This window comes from Anas platyrhynchos, chromosome 16, assembly GCF_047663525.1.
Source record: "Anas platyrhynchos isolate ZD024472 breed Pekin duck chromosome 16, IASCAAS_PekinDuck_T2T, whole genome shotgun sequence".
In the NCBI taxonomy this organism is placed as follows: Eukaryota; Metazoa; Chordata; class Aves; order Anseriformes; family Anatidae; genus Anas; species Anas platyrhynchos.
Window position 1 is genome coordinate 11,300,897 of NC_092602.1, and position 15,771 is coordinate 11,316,667.

The window sequence follows — 15,771 nt, forward strand, 5'->3', positions numbered from 1 at the left end:
TGTCACCTTCACAGTAAAGAAGTTTTTCCTCATATTCAGATAAAACTTCATGTGTTTTAGTTTGTGCCTGTTGATTCTTGTCCTATCTTTGGGCACCACTGAAAAGAATCCAGCCCCAACACCTTGACACCCTCCCTTAAGATATTCATATACACTGAAGATCCCCTCCCAGCCTTCTCTTCTCCAGGCTAAACAAGGCCAACTTGTTCATTAAGCGAATATGAATAAGTGTTTATAGCAGTATGGTATACTCCTCATATTCTTTATGGAACTGCACTACTTAAACACAATTAAAAAATAATTTTCAAAATTAGCCATTCCATGCACATAATTAACATTTTTTGTCATGAGAAAGGGAGGGGGTGTTAACTGCAGTTTAAACAGCCTTCTCAAAATTAAACCAAATAAGCTAAAAAACCACCTTTAGTATTACATTAATGAGCAATCAAGTGGTAAATTAATGGTGCCTCTACGCATAATACATATTTACAACACTAACGATATATCAATTTTAAATTACTATTTTAAAACTAATTATTTGGAATAAAATTTGCGATAAAACATTTTTATTCTCCTCTGGCAACTATAATTTTTCAAAGCTGAAGGAAAATGAAGACAACTGAAGGTTTTTCTAAGTGCTTTTGAAGTGCTTTTGCAAAAGCAAACCTAGTAACAAGCCAGAGAGACTTTACATAGTGGATCAATTAGCAAGCTTCCTCAAGACCAATGAAAGCTTGAAATGATTGGTGGATTCACTTTTTCTTAACTGCAGGTAAAAATTCAACTGAAACCATGTAATTATGTCACCAAGTTCTTTGTATTTGATACAGAAAATGAATTCCAGTCTCCTCACAGTAGTCCTCAGAAATACATACTTACACTACAAAAAAATAAGTTATTTGTTTTTATTTCTTTGAAATAGCTTGCTTTTGCTTACCTTCTGCTGCAGGAACTGTTCCTTCACTTTTTGAACCTGTTTTTTGAGGCTGGCATTTTCTTGTTGCAGATTTTCTACCTGCGAGAGGAAAGAAACAAACATGCTGTTTTACACGTGAAACACGTCATATTCTACATTATTTCAAGCACTGACAGTATTTTTACCTATGCTTGTACAAATTGCCTAATCTAACGAGGATCCTGTTTCTGACTAGGTATCTCAATGGCACTTTCAGATAACCCATCAGAAATAAACTCACACTGTATAATGAGCTCAACCCTCAGGAGTAAACAAAGGTCCCTTATCCTGCCAGTAACATTTTAGCGTGTCATTAATCTACATATGTGGTAAGCAGATGGCACCAGTTCACATATACATGATCAAATCATGTACAAATCTGTCATGTAATTGGCAATGTCACGTGCCTGTGGCAATACTTGCCTGGAGCAGCTATTTTTAGTAAGACGTTTTTATGGATTTCTTACCTGGCTTGACTTTATTGCAATTTCTTGCCTCAGTTGTTCCAACACTTCTGATGCTACTTCTGTATCTTCTTCAAGGCGTTTTGTTCCTTCATCAAGTTGCTCTTGGTTTGCTTTTGCTGTCTGCAAAGCTACTTCCAAGACAATCTTCTCATTTTGCAAATACTGTATCATGTCATCTTTAGAAGTAGCATCACTCTGGAACTCTTCTAATCTGGCCTTCAGTTCATCGTACTGTGTTTGCAGGTCATCCAGGGACTGCTCTTTGGTGTGCAATGTCTCTTGGGTCATGGTGAATTGCTTCATTAGATCTAGGTGTTCTTGCTGTAAAGATTCAAGCTGCAAATCTCTCTGATGCAAAGTCAGCTTGACCTGAGAAAATGTGTTTTAAGATTAAATTTCTAAGATTAAATTTATACAAAATGAATGAAATTTCAAAAACAAAACAAAACACAGTTACAGAGATGATTTAAAAAAAAGTGGGGGACCTTTTCACCTGGGACAGAGTGACTTTGATATGGACTTCATTTTTGCAGCAATCTTTCAGACTGTTTTTAAAAAGTTTAGAGCTCAGTATTTATTTACTACTGCCTTTTCAGCCAATTAACTATTTCCCTTACAACCTTTGGTAATGTGCCTAAAAACAGTCTACCTGATCCAACTCTTGCTCCAATGTTGCTGCAGAATCAGCCATTTTCTGAAGCTGTTCTTTCTCATCCTCAAACTCCTCTAGTTTTCTCTGCAAATCTTCTTCCACCATGGTTTTAGCCTCCTGGATCTGCATGAAGGCAGCTTCTTGATCTAACATGTCAGCCTGTGCAGAAAAAGCAAGTAGTTAACATCTACAGTTTCAGCTGGAAGGGGCTGGTGGATGTGTGTATGTGTTGGGGAATAAAAAAGAAAAGAAAAGGCTAAGTTATCAAGAACATTTCTAGAAGAAAGTAACAAACAAATATAATTTTGATGTCTGCCTTACACACCTGTATATCTTTACCGAAGTCACTTACTCATATACTTAAGACACCTTAGAATAAGTTGAGTGTCTTGTAAACTTGTGACAATCTGAGTTCCTTATATAGCACCATGTCCTTTCTAAATGGACGAAACAGGGTATAAATAAGACAAATATTTAAAGTATTAAAATTAAGCCGCTTAGAAAATTCTGAAACAAAAATAAATTCCTTGGATACTGTAGTAACTCCATGAAATAGAAAATCCTGTCATTTACACAACTGCTATCGGAAGCAGCGGAAATGGGTTCTAAATGCTTTGAAAGTGAATGCGCTGCACTTCAATAGATTTTACTCATCTTTTCTTCCTTAAGTACAGGAAGGATAAACCTGAGCAATTTCACACATTTAAGACAAATTTTACCGACTTTATCTTCCAAGTAAGTTTTCTGTTGGAAAAGTTCACAAATGGGCAAAGCAGAATATTTACATCCACTTTTAAAACTCAATTAAAAGCAAATACCAGCTCTGAAAATGCAGGCGTCACCTTGGAATGGGAAACATATGGCTTTTCTCCCTCTTGCTGTTTGTAGTTTCATACAAATTTATTTGTTCTGAAACATTTCTGTTTTTATAAAGCATCATTTTAACCAATTCATAATAATTCCATACTGCTTTGATGGTAAATACTTGAGCTTTCAAATACTATGCTTGCAAAAACTAAATATGCAACTTAAACAGAACATAATTCATGAAGATCACCTACAACCTCACCTCAATATTCTGCAGCTGTGCTGCAATACGTTCCTTTTCTTTAATTGATCTGTGCTGGGTTTCAGTCAACTGCTGAGACAATGCCACATTCTCTAGTTTGAGATGTTCCAACACACCTGCTTGGGTCATTTGCCCAGCCTGGAAGAGGGAGAAAAAAAATATCACTGATTAATACCAACAGCTCAAATTGGTGAGTTCTAGGAAGAAAAAAAAAACAAAAATAAAACAACACACTGAACCTATCTGTGCCTAATCTCAACTACTACTTACATTGCACTATAGCTGTTCATTCACATAAAACAAGTGATTAAATTTATGCCTCAGTATCAACATGAGCTAACACCTTACAACAAAAAACAGAACAACTCCCCCCAGCCTGCTCTCCACCTGAAGTATAAAGACATTGTGTGTGAACTCTGACAATGGAGCCACTCTCAATGTCCCCTGGTGTTGTGGTTTAACCTGGCAGGCAGCTAAGCACTCAGTGGGATTGGGGAGAGACTTGGCAAAAAAGAAGTAAAAGCTTATGAGTTGCGATAAAGGTAGTTTACTAGCACAGAAAAGAAAAATAATGATGATAATAATATGTACAAAACCAGTGATGCACAATGCAATCGCTTACCACTCACTGACCAATGCCCAGCCTGTCCCTGAGCAGTGGTCGCCCCCCCCCATACTCTGGCCAGCCACCCCATATAATTGTTGAGCATGGCATCGCATGGTATTGTGGACAACCATCCCTTTTGACAGTTTGGGTCAGCTGTCCTAGTTCTGTCCCCTCCCAGCTTCTTGTGCACCCCCCAGCCTCCTCACTGTCAGGGTGGCATCAGAAGCTTAAAAGTCCTTGATGTAGTTTAAGCAATGCTCAGCAACAATTAAAACATGATTGTTATCAACATTGTTCTCATCCTAAATCCAAAACACATCACCATACCAGCTACCAGGAGGAAAAATAACTATCCCAGCCGAAACTAGGACATCTGGATAAAATTAAAAGAACAGATTCTCAGTCCTATGTGCAAACAAATCATAATACCTGTATATTAGCCATCTCACTCTGCAGCCTGACACGAGCCTCCTGAGCGAGTACCAGCTGCTGCTGGTACCACTGTCGCACATTTTGCAGTGATGTGATTTCTGTTTCAGATGCCTTTAGCTTATTGGTCAGTGTGGTCCGTTCCAACTGTACTTTATGAAGTTGATTTTGTAAGGAAGCCAACTGTTGTCGCAGATCATGAACTAGAAAAAGGAAAAGAAAGAATCTGGACTATTATACTCCATTGCTCAATTTTTATGCACACATTTTCAAGGCTTATTGCTGTATTTGTAGCTTATTTATTTGAACAAAAATATATGCACCTAATTACATTAAGATTGACTGTTCCTGCAAAAGAAAAAATTGAAAGTTCTGGAATCCAAAGAATTAGGCTCATAAACAGAACAAATTTAAAATAAATGAGTAATTTCTTCAAGCATTCAAAGCTCCTCAGAGGCTGAAAATATGAATTAAAAAATAAAATTAGAAAGCAGGTATCCTGACATTGAGATTCATCATTACAGACCAGTATTTGTGCAGTTTTCTAAAAAACGTTAGTTCACCATCGAACAGTTATTAGATTACATATTTATGCCTCCTCCCACAAGCTGGCTGTGTCTTGCAAATTGTGGCACTCGTGACACAACATAGAAAACAAACACCTTAAAATTCAGCTATTTAGTATGTTATTAATAAAATGCAAATTAAAATTATTTCTTGCTCTTGGACTTCAGAATTATGTTGACTTACAATGATTTATGGAATAATAAAATTTAGAGATCAAAATTTACATCAACCCACCTGTGCTGTCTCTGGTGAGAACACTTTTTTGCATATCTTCAACCTTCAGCATGAGTCTTTGGTACTGCTCCTCTGCTAACTGCAAATCATTATTTGAAGAAGCCAAACTAGCATTCTTTGCTTCCAAGGTGTTTTGCAGGTCAGCCATTGCTCTTTCCAGATCCCAGCAAGATTGCTTTAATGTGGCCACTTCTGAGCTCAGCGATTCCTGCTTCTGTTGGCTGTTTTGGCTGTGCTCCATCTGTGCCTGAAGCTTCATGTTCAAAGCTGCAAGTTGGGCTTGTAGCTCAGTCTTCTCTTTGAGAGCCTGAATGTGTCCCAGAAATTAAATACAAAAGAGAAAATACATTAATGGCTGATTAGAGAAGATACCAGCAAAATGGCTTTGCTAAGGCATAGACCACTTACTTCAAATAATGTTTTTTTGAAGTGACACCTCGCATAGTAAAAAAAGTTCAAATATTCAAAAGAAAACACAGAGGAAAGCACAGACAAGATGTATAGTGTCTTCATCAAAAATCCTGACATGGTTATTGGCTTATAAGATGCGTTTCCACACTAAGTAAGAATGCTTTGCATTACCTATGCTATACCATCAGTCAATACAAAGAGAAAACACAGACATCATTACCATAACTCTGGATTTATCATCTCTAAAGTTGTCTTTTTTTCTAGACCTTCGAAGGCTTTAAAGACTATCTTCATAAGAGCACTTGTAATGTATCTAATTCAACAATGTTTTTACAAAACACATTCCCATAAGAGGAGGAAGCTCTTGAAAATTAATTAACATATTAATATAATTTGCTAAATACCAAAATTCATTTTGTACCTGATTAGCTTCTACTGAAAGTGCCTCTAGCTGCCCTTCAAGTCTCATCTTCTCCTTTAGCACCTGCAGCATTTCATCATGAGTTCCTGCGATAGAGCTTTCCATAGATACACTGGAGACAGATACCACACACAGATAAAAGAGTCAGAGAGTACAACACTCACCTAGTTGAAGAAAAGGGAGTCTGAAATTAAGAGGTACTCAGACTCCTTAAGATAATATGCTTCTCATCTAAACTAGAAATTAGGATACAGTTTCTAATTTTATGATGTATCCAAAGCACAGCGAAACAACCTTCATTACCATCCAAAGAGAAAGACATTAGATTCACACTGAAGTTGTGTGTATTAGCTTTCTATATTTGCAGCAACTAGGATTTATTGTGGTACCCATATATTTGTTACGTTTACAAAAGCGCAATGGTTGACTTCAGTGTGTTCTGTAGCTGCATATCCCTTTATAAGCAGACAAACGGACATAATGTGAAAAACAAAACCTCCACAAATGTTGTCCACAACACCTGCTTTAATGCAGAAGTTCCTGAGAAACAGCAACAGCTAGTGCAGAAGAAAAAATAGGTATTCAGCTAAGGGAAAAGTTTAATACCTATTACAAACACACAAGCTTGTGAGACTACTGTTAAAGGACTGAAGAGGTTAAGAGTGTATAGGACAGGACTCTTAGCATTTCATGACTTGAGGTCTGAAAGATACATAGATCAGGTAAACGACCATAGTAAAAATCACCATTTGAGACAGTTATATCAACACTTTCAGGCTTTAAAGACCAATGCCACAAAAGTGATTCAGTGAATAAACGGAGCAAATACAGATAGAAGCAATTGCTAGGAGACCATTTAAAACATTCTATCAGTGTCAAAACTATTTTACTCTAAAGATATATTAAGTAGGTACTCTGTGAAGTGACCTTTCAGTTTCTTTTAGAATCCATAAGTTAAAAGCTGATTTGATCATGACGAACACGAACTGGATCCAATGCTAGTAAGAGATAAGAGTAACAGACTGCCTATCCCCAAAGAGCACAACACCGTAATCATCTCACTGCCCACCAATCTTTCTTACCTGCTAGAAATACTGTCTCTCCGGCTCCGTACTTCTCCATTAAATTCTTGCTCTTGGGCTTGGTGCTCCACTGCTGCAGCCTGCAGCACCTCACTGATGGAAGGAAATTGCCCCATGGCATCAGGATGTATCTTCTGACCATTTATTGTATATGGAATGCTCTGTTTGCCTTCTGCATTCTGTAAACTGTTAAACACCACTTTTCCTGACACGCTGCTGTAGGTAGAGCTGTCGCTTTCATTTCCATCCATCCTCATTCCCACTTCACTTCCATCAATCTCTGAAATGCTATCTCCTGCCAAGGAGGAATTCTCTATTCGATCATCTGTGTCGGAGGGTAGACTAATCTCAGAAACAACTGACGTTGGACCACTTCTGCTTTGCTTCAGCATCCCACCAGGTAAGTCAGTAGCCAGAAGACTCCCGGTAGCATTTCTAGAGTCTGAATCTTCACTTCTGTAGTCAGCCAAGGACCGGATCTTACTGGACTTTGAAGATTTTGAACTTCTTCTCTCTTTTGAGGATGCTGGAAGTCCCAAGCTGCCCAGTTTGGGTCCCCTGGGGACACTGGTCCGCAAAAAGGAATATTCTTTTGTCATTGCTACAGTGCTAGCTCTTGGCAAGATTTCTGGATTTAACATCAACTCAGGATCTAGTGTGCTGGAGGGCCGGTTTTTGGATGTAGACTGATTGGATGAAAAGAAAACAAAAGAAAGTAAATTCCAGAATGTTACATTTGAACTAGCATCAAGGATTTGTTTTGTTGTAGAACTTAAATATTAATATAAAAGCTTTAAACTTTTAAGTTTCTGTATCATTTCATGAATGAGGTAAACTACATGTATGGCAACAATCAAGACTAAATATAGACAGGTTGAAAGCAATTAAGGTAGAGTCTAAATACTGAAAGATATAAGAAAAAATGGAAATTAAATAATTCAGATTTGGAATAATTTTTCTTAAATTTAAGATTGCCTACCATTTTGTTTTTGTTTTTTCCTATTTCGGGTAGCAATAAATAGCGTTACCAATGCAATAACAGAGAAACAATATAGAGAACCAATTCCAGAAGAAAGAGATTTTTTTTTTCCATATCTGAAAAAACTACTGAGTATTTGAAGCACAGCAAACAGAATTTAAAGCATAGACTGTATAAGTTCCCATCAATAACTGAATCTAGAACATCTGTTGGGTGGTACTCACTCTTTCTTGATGTCTCTTCACTCTATATTGTTTGAGCTGCTCTTCTAACCGTCTTCTTGCTTGAAGTCTTATTTGTTCTTCATTCTCCAATGGGAGTGAAGACTCTACTGAGCCTGTAAGTGAAAGGTGCCTTTACAGTCAGAAAGAAACCCCCAACACATGCAAATATGATGCAAAAGGAAAAAGCCCCTTCTACCATCAGCAACATGCTTCATGCTTAAGCAAAGAACGCAAGGAAAGCCCGTTGCATGCACCTCAGAATACCCTTCTCTAATGTATCTTTGTGTAAGCATTAATAATGATTGCATTATTTCAGCTTTCCCGTTTGCAAATACTGTCGCTCTTCTGAGTATATATGAAAAGAGAAAGATCTTACAGCAAGAACAAAACTATTACTATCTCATCTGTTCTGCACTTGTAGTAGTACTGAAATTAAAAAACTAAGACAGACCTACACAGTCTACTCATTCCTTAAAGGCCTGAGAAAGGCTATTTATTAGATAAATTTTCTACTTTGTTAAATCACGTAAAGTCTTTCTAAGAGTAATGCTTTTAAAAAAACATTATTGAAGATGCCTGGAGCATTAGACACCTCACTATAAAGGCTTTGCCTTTCTACTCCCATGTTTATTACTTATCTTAAAATCACCTGGTTGTGCTGTGTTTTTGTTAGTCTTTTTATTTATTTATTTATTTATTTTTAAGTTGTCACCTATTATTTCTAATAATAGAGAAGGAAGATGAGAATAGCTTCAGTCCCAGAAAACATAAATTCCCGTCCAGTGTGAGAATGATTTTTAAATGTTAAGGCACGTGCTTTAGTTGCAGCAGAGAGTGATTTACTGAAAGAAAATGAATTTTAGTTTAAAGTAAAAGCTTACTGCCAAAATGACACTTAGTCCAAGCTGAAATGATATTACAGATTTTACAGTCAGGCTCAGAGAAAAAAGCTTTATGCAGCAATAGAAAGCAGGGGCGCTATCATAAACAGATGCTTACACAATTCTGTTTCTTGCATGGGAAGACTTAGTTTGAGAGACTGCAAAGCTTCTTTTCTAAGAACTATGCCCTCAGCACTAGTTCCCTGAGACTTCCTTAGGCTGTCATGGAAACCAGTCACACCTGGGGATGACTCTTGACCCTGAGGACTGCTGGTGGGATCAAAAGATATAGGAGAGTCGGGGAAGAGCGACTCTGGCCCATTCTGGCAGGCATCCGCTTTGATGTTTATCTTCAGACTTTCCTCTTCATTTGGCACTTCACTGACGCTAACACCGGTAGCTGAAAGAGAAAGTTTCACTGAGATACTCCGTTTGTCTTTACACTGCCACATAAAAACAACACCAACACTATTGCCTTTAGACTGTAAGAATATAGATTGCTAATGACAATAAAACAATTTTATAAAGTATGTTTCTTCTGGTCTTTTAAAATGAAGAAACACTTTTAATTTACTTTAATATAGTGCCTTCAGACAGGATCTCAAAAGTGGCCATGAATTATTTTCAAAATGTCGTGTGGGTTTCTAAATCGTGTTAGATTTAGAAGCATTGTACACCAAATATAAGTAATGTAATCTGTGTCACACTGAGCAGCAACCTACTACAAATAAGACGTGGCAACTGCAGGCCTCTGCTGAGTGATTCAGCTCTTTGGTATGCTTCTGGGTACTGGTGAGAAAGCACCCACCAGCCCAACTCCCAGCATGAATTTCTGATTTTTATACAGAGTTTAAAAAATTTCCAAGAAGATGTCTCCAATCATAAGTACTGCAGAAAAACTTATGTGAATTAAAAGAATAAATCTAGCAATTATAAGGCAATTCAAGAACCACTTTAATACCAATCTTATCTTGACATATCTGTGTGTTGTTTTTTTTCTTCTTTCCCATCATCAAACATGCATCTGCAATAACAGCTCAACACTTCATAGGTTTGTATTTGGATTTCTCACACATGTGCACTTCAGTTGGTTGGGTACTACTGATGTTTATGAAAGTGCTGTTGCAACAAAACTATATATCTAACATTAAATGCATTATTTTAAATCTCAGTAAAACAACTCAAACAAGCAGGGAACTGGAATAGCCACTCATTCTGTTCACATACCATATACCACTGTAGTAACTGGAACTCATCAGGATATATGGAAGATTTTTTTTTCCCCATAAAGACATATGAAAACATTTAGCATTTTTAATCAAAGTATTTGCAAGCAGAAGAATCAAGTTTCCTCTTTCTATTTTCTCTCCCCACAGCTACAGACTTGAAAAAGCAGTTTCTTGCTTTTTTTTTTTATTATTTTTTTTTAAATGATGTCGGGAAAACACAGAACTGAGAAACAATAAATTAGTAAAAAGATCCTCTCAAAATGTGTTTCTAAGATACATATGCACAAATATTCTGTATCCAGGAAGTTGATCACAGAGATTAAAGAAAGCTTTATTGATTTTGATATCGGTCCTTTACCATATTGCTAGTAAACTTTCCCCCCATATTATGGATTACTACAGCCCTCTGAAAACAAAACAATTCAAAAATAAAGCTATTCATCTACGTGGTGAACATGTAAGCATACCTCTTTAATTAAATAAGCCATGTGGGAAAAAGCCAGAGGTAAGAAAGTAGGACTTTTTCCACTGCTACCCATTTGTTCCCACCTCTGTGGTACATCCTCCCTTGAGCCAGCACAGATGTTTGTAGGGTGAATTAGCACAGAGGAAACTGAATGAGAAAACAATGTGGATAAAAAAACAAATATCTAAAACTCTCAGCTGTAAGTGGCCTGAACATACCAGTTCACTGAATTTTGAATTCAAACACTTTCAGGTTGTGTTTTTTTTAATCACACAGAGAACATTTGAAGGCCATTTTACCCTGAATCAGTTCTCTGATTCAGCCCACCATGATAGAAGGGATGGATATAACAAGGACACAAAGGAAGAAGGAAAATGGGATTGCTTTTTTAATGACCTACCAATGTAAGTCAGATGAAGACATTCTAAAACTGCAGCTTAGATTGTCAAAGGAAAAATTAAAAGAGAGGTGAGTGTTATGAATAGTACAAGCAAACAAAAATAATGACACCTTACACAATGAGAAATATTGTTTCTGCTCATCTTTCAGAAACTGCAGCTATTACTGCATCAAGTTTATACCTTTTTTCTATTTTTTATCTTCACATCCATGAGTGGTACCCATATATAAAAGAGATACTGGAGCAAAAATCTAGAAGAATGGTTTCCTGGCAACTTCCTGAGGCCATGAGACACTCAGAATCTAAGTGATGCCTTGACCTAAAGTTAGTGTCAAAACAGCTGTGGTCAGAACAGTGGGGGAGGAGATGCAATTAGACTGAAAATACTAGAGACACACACTACCTATTTGTAAGCCACAGTTCAATTGTTTGCACAATGCTCAAGATGGGAGAAGGCAGGAAAGTATGATCTCCAACTTCATAAAAGATGAGTGAATCATCACACAGTTACGCTGAGATTGTGATAAAGGGCAGCACGACAAACACAAAGTCTTAGGACTCCACTTTCCTGCCCACTACAAGATGCCAAATCTGCGACACCAGGGGAGGGCAGAACACTAACAACATCACGTGATGAACTCCGTAGCAGCAGAAAGGTTTCCCTTACATAAAGGCCCTGTATACTTTTGTGCATCTACACAGCCACAGCATATAGACCCCCCTCCACCCACCTATCACCACACCCTCATATATCAACTTTTCCCTAGACATCTGTAGTGGAAACGTAGAAACTTCAATTCAATACAATAGAAATATCTTCACCATGACAGTAGTTAAGTAATGGCATGAGTAGAGAGGCTGTTGAACTCCCCCAGTGGAGATTTTCAAAATTCAGCAGGACAAGAGCCTAAGCAACCTGATCTAACTTAAAAGCTAGATCTGCTCTATGCACGAGATTGGACTAGATGACCCACAGAGGTGCCTTCCAACCTGAAGTTTTCCATGACTTGGTAATCTACCCAGATCTGTGTGTGCATTCTTAAGTTTCTTTTAAGCAGCTGCATTATTTTCTTACAGAGCTTGTCTACATTATTTTGAGACAATTTGGGTGAGATAATTTGGGGAATACATACCAGCATCTCTCTTCCATTATGGAAGTTTGGAGAGACTTTTTGAGTACGTTTTATTTTTTGCCTAATGGAATTAACCGAAAGAAAATCGTATGCCAGAATAAAAAATTCCATTGCTGAGCATACTCTACAACAATCATTTCAGAACTGTCAGTTCTAAAGAACTTTACACATACATTCTTGGAAACATTTTCAGAAGACAGAATAATACATGAAAAACACATGCTCACTTGATGGCTAAGAGTAGTTAAGTGAACACTTTGGATTTGTTTTGAAATACTAAGTTTTAAAATAGAAAAGTTTTCTCATACATAGAAAGTTTGGTGAAGGCTATGGCTCTGCATAATACTGTACAATAAATTCTTGACCTCAAAGACAAAGCCCCTAAGCATCACCCAAACAACAGAATCGCAAGTTGTTAAGAAGTTCACATGAAATAACTTACTGTTCATTTCATCTCTCGTAACTGGCAAACCTGACTTGGCTTTACAATCCAGGAGTTCTTCAGAGGTGTGAGGCACCCCATTGCTGCTTCTGTCATCCAACAGAACATCCTGCTGGACAGATGAGGAGTCCATGGTAAAAACAATCCAGATGCAGTGAAGTGTTTCTTTTAAGTTTCCTGCCAAGTGAACTACCAAGTCCGGTTTCTCTCCATTAGCAACATCAGCATTGAGATGTTAGGCAGGCGCAGTTTTCGGAGCTTTTCAGCTGTTGGTGTGCAGCAGTCAATAATTCCAGGAGATCATGAAAACAGCTTGCAGCCAAAGTTGTAATCAGCAAGGAACTGCATTCTCTATAAACAAATGTATTTCATTTACAAACATTCCTTTGGGCTTTGAAAATAGCAGTTAAAAAGCAAGCAGTACTCACAGATTATCCACCAGCCCACCAACCTCAACACACAGAACCAAGATAACAACAGAGACAATAACAAAGTATCCAGAGCTTGTGAATAGGAAGTGATCTATTTAACAGCTTTTTTATTGTCACTTTTTTTTTTAAGTTGCATTACTACACCAGTGTAACAATGCAACAACATCGTATTCAGCAAGATACCTCATTTAAGATCTCTGTCCCTTTTAATGGAAATGTTTCCTTGGTCTCTGCTTTAATAAACTGGACAGTGTTCAGAATAGCATTCTGCTCTGTAAATCACAGCCTGGACTTTCATACCACATATTTCATCTGAAGGACCTAATGCAATTTAAGTTGCAATTACTTTAGTTAGAATGCAGGAGGGAATTCAGGCTTTTTATTTATTTAACTGACATCATACTGTTTACTTGCCTGCAGAGCAACCAGTACTTATCACTGCACAGAGCCCGAGCTACTAATTACAGCGTGCGCTGGTAGTGAGAACAAGGCCCAGGCTGCAGCCCAGTGCTGGCCTTCTCCTACAGTGAGTCAAGAGGAAGATTTCCAAGCACAGTTTTTATAGCATTTGCAAATCATTCACTAGGCATTCAGATTGTGCCTGTAGTTATCAACCTTGTCAATTGCTACAATTTGATAGAAGCTGTTGTAAACAGTCACTTCAGCTGTCTGAATTTTGTTCAAATAGATACTGACAGCTGAATTCAGATTATGAGACGTTACAGATTCCTGTTTATCAGAGAAAAAACAGAAATCCCCAGTTAAAACTTGTGGCCAAAGGGGAGGATTTCAGGTCAGAGATATTTTAGCTGCATTTTTACAGACATTTTGAGCAACATTCCTCCCATACCTCTGGAGAGCCCTGGTGTACCTGCTACTGTACCAAGCCGCCCTGGCACACTGCTCATCACCAGGACACCACAGAAGCTACCAGAAGTTCAGGTACACAGGACTAGATCAGTGCCCAGGCCTCCTGGCCCATACAGGTGAGCCGGGAAGCTGCCAGACACCTGAGGCACGGTTCTGAAACTAAAAGCCCCACTGAGCAGAAAGATGAAAACCTCCACTGGAATTTGGCTTTAAAAGCGTTTCTGTGTCAGAAAGCTTACAATGGGCCGTCTGAAGGAACAGCTGTCACATGGCAGACAGACAGCACACCGAGTGACAAAGAGGAATCACAGACAAAAGGCAAGGACGACTCAGAGGCTGCTCACACCTCTGCAAATCCAGAGGACGTTCCAGGGTTTGTAATCCGCCAAGAACAGCGCCTTTCCTTGCCACAACAGCGCTCACTGTCAGAGGGCATTTAAAAGCACCTCGTTACCAGCAGGGTCTCCTGTGTGACCCCTCCCCATTACAAGGGGAACACGTTTCGGCCTCAAAGCCCCTCGCACCCCCGCCTCAGCACCCCCACCGCCACGCACACCCCGCGGCAGCCCAGCCGTGCCCTCAGAGGACCGCAGCGGCACCGCCCCAGCCCTGCCGGCCGCTCGGAAGGGCAGCGGGGCCCGGCTGGAGGCAGGCAGGGCCGGGCACCCCAGGCCCTACACCCGCGGAGCCGGGCCCCGGCGGCTCCCCGCTCCCCTCAGGCCCGGAGCCGCCCCTCCCGCCCTCCCCACCCCCGCGGCGGGCACCGCGCCTCAGCCGCCCCCTTCTCCCACCTCCCGGCCGAGCCCCCCGCAGACCTGGGGCCGCCCAGGCCGGCTCTGCCCGAGACGTGGCGCTGCCTCCGCCGGGAAGGGGAGGAGGGCGCGGCGGTGCAACGGGCTTCTCCCTCCCTCCCCGCCGCCCTGCCCGCCCGGCGCCCGCCGCCGCCTCGCAGCCCCCACGGGCGCGGTGCCCGCCCCGCCGCCGCCTCCCTCCCTCACGCAGCCGGGCCCCTCAGCGAGGAGCCGCGGCCGCCGGGGGCAGCCGGGCGGGCGGCCGATGCCGGCGGGGCGGCTGGCAAGGAGGCGGCTTTTCCTGACGGACCCTTCCGGCAGCGGAGGGAGGGGCAGAGGCTGCCTCAGCCGGGCCGGGCCTCCCCTCAGAGCCGGGGCAGGGCCAGCCAGGGTGTCCCCGCTGCCTCACCTGCTTCACGCTGGGAAATTAAATGCGTGCCGAGGAGCGACGCGCCCCTTGCAGCCTCTCTCGTCCCTCCCCGCCGCGCTTGCTTCCCAGGCGCCGCGGCCTGGAGAGGTTTCGAAACGCCTCGGTCGGTGCCCGGGGGGAGCTGCCTCGGTTTGGGAGCCTCGGGAGGTTTTGTGCCCGAGGACGAGGCACCGGAGGTGTCCCCGGGCTCGCTGCCGAGCCTTTGAACGCGGTGGGAACCGGCAGGGTGCGGCCGGCAGGTGGCTCCGAGCCTCTGCTGCCAGCCAGCCTCTGTCACTGCCCGCCCCGGGCACACCGTGCTGCTGCTTGGTCGGTGCTCAGCGCCTGGGTTTCGCTTTTTTTTCACCTTTTTTTTTTTCGTTTGTTTGTTTTTAATATATATATTTTTTTCCCCACTTTTTATCTTTTTTTTTTTTTTTCACATATACAGAATTTAAGGAAAACAACTGCCCCAAACCTATACTGCTAAGTGCAATTGCTTTGCCTTTTGCATCCTTCAGCAGCCGGTCTCCTCTGCATGCTGCTTTGCTGGGACACGTTTCATTTACCTCACTAAAATTAGTTTGCTCATTCCATTGATCTTGAAGGAAGGGGTGACTAA

The 15,771-nt window shown here is 40.6% G+C and overlaps 1 protein-coding gene across 7 annotated transcripts in view; it reads right to left on the bottom strand.

Moving 5' to 3' along the window:
- The window catches only part of GOLGA3 (golgin A3), a 28,863-nt gene extending 13,560 nt beyond the window's left edge, over positions 1 to 15,303 (bottom strand). For 2 of the 7 annotated variants that reach the window (XR_003500916.3, XM_027470175.3), the window contains exons 1-12: positions 14,765 to 15,043; positions 12,649 to 12,999; positions 9,097 to 9,378; positions 8,098 to 8,210; positions 6,895 to 7,580; positions 5,813 to 5,924; positions 4,981 to 5,287; positions 4,180 to 4,382; positions 3,144 to 3,281; positions 2,072 to 2,233; positions 1,423 to 1,791; positions 938 to 1,015 (exon numbers count right to left, since the gene is read on the bottom strand). Coding sequence is in view for 6 of the 7 variants with exons in the window: in XM_027470175.3 (XP_027325976.2) it covers positions 938 to 1,015; positions 1,423 to 1,791; positions 2,072 to 2,233; positions 3,144 to 3,281; positions 4,180 to 4,382; positions 4,981 to 5,287; positions 5,813 to 5,924; positions 6,895 to 7,580; positions 8,098 to 8,210; positions 9,097 to 9,378; positions 12,649 to 12,781 (2,583 nt within the window). In the remaining variant the exon portion in view is untranslated. Of the gene's footprint in view, positions 1 to 937; positions 1,016 to 1,422; positions 1,792 to 2,071; positions 2,234 to 3,143; positions 3,282 to 4,179; positions 4,383 to 4,980; positions 5,288 to 5,812; positions 5,925 to 6,894; positions 7,581 to 8,097; positions 8,211 to 9,096; positions 9,379 to 12,648; positions 13,000 to 14,295; positions 14,372 to 14,740; positions 15,044 to 15,149 lie in introns of those variants that run through there. The other 5 variants (XM_027470176.3, XM_027470178.3, XM_027470177.3 and 2 more) reach the window with 5 other exon arrangements.
- Positions 15,304 to 15,771: the final 468 nt, after the last annotated feature.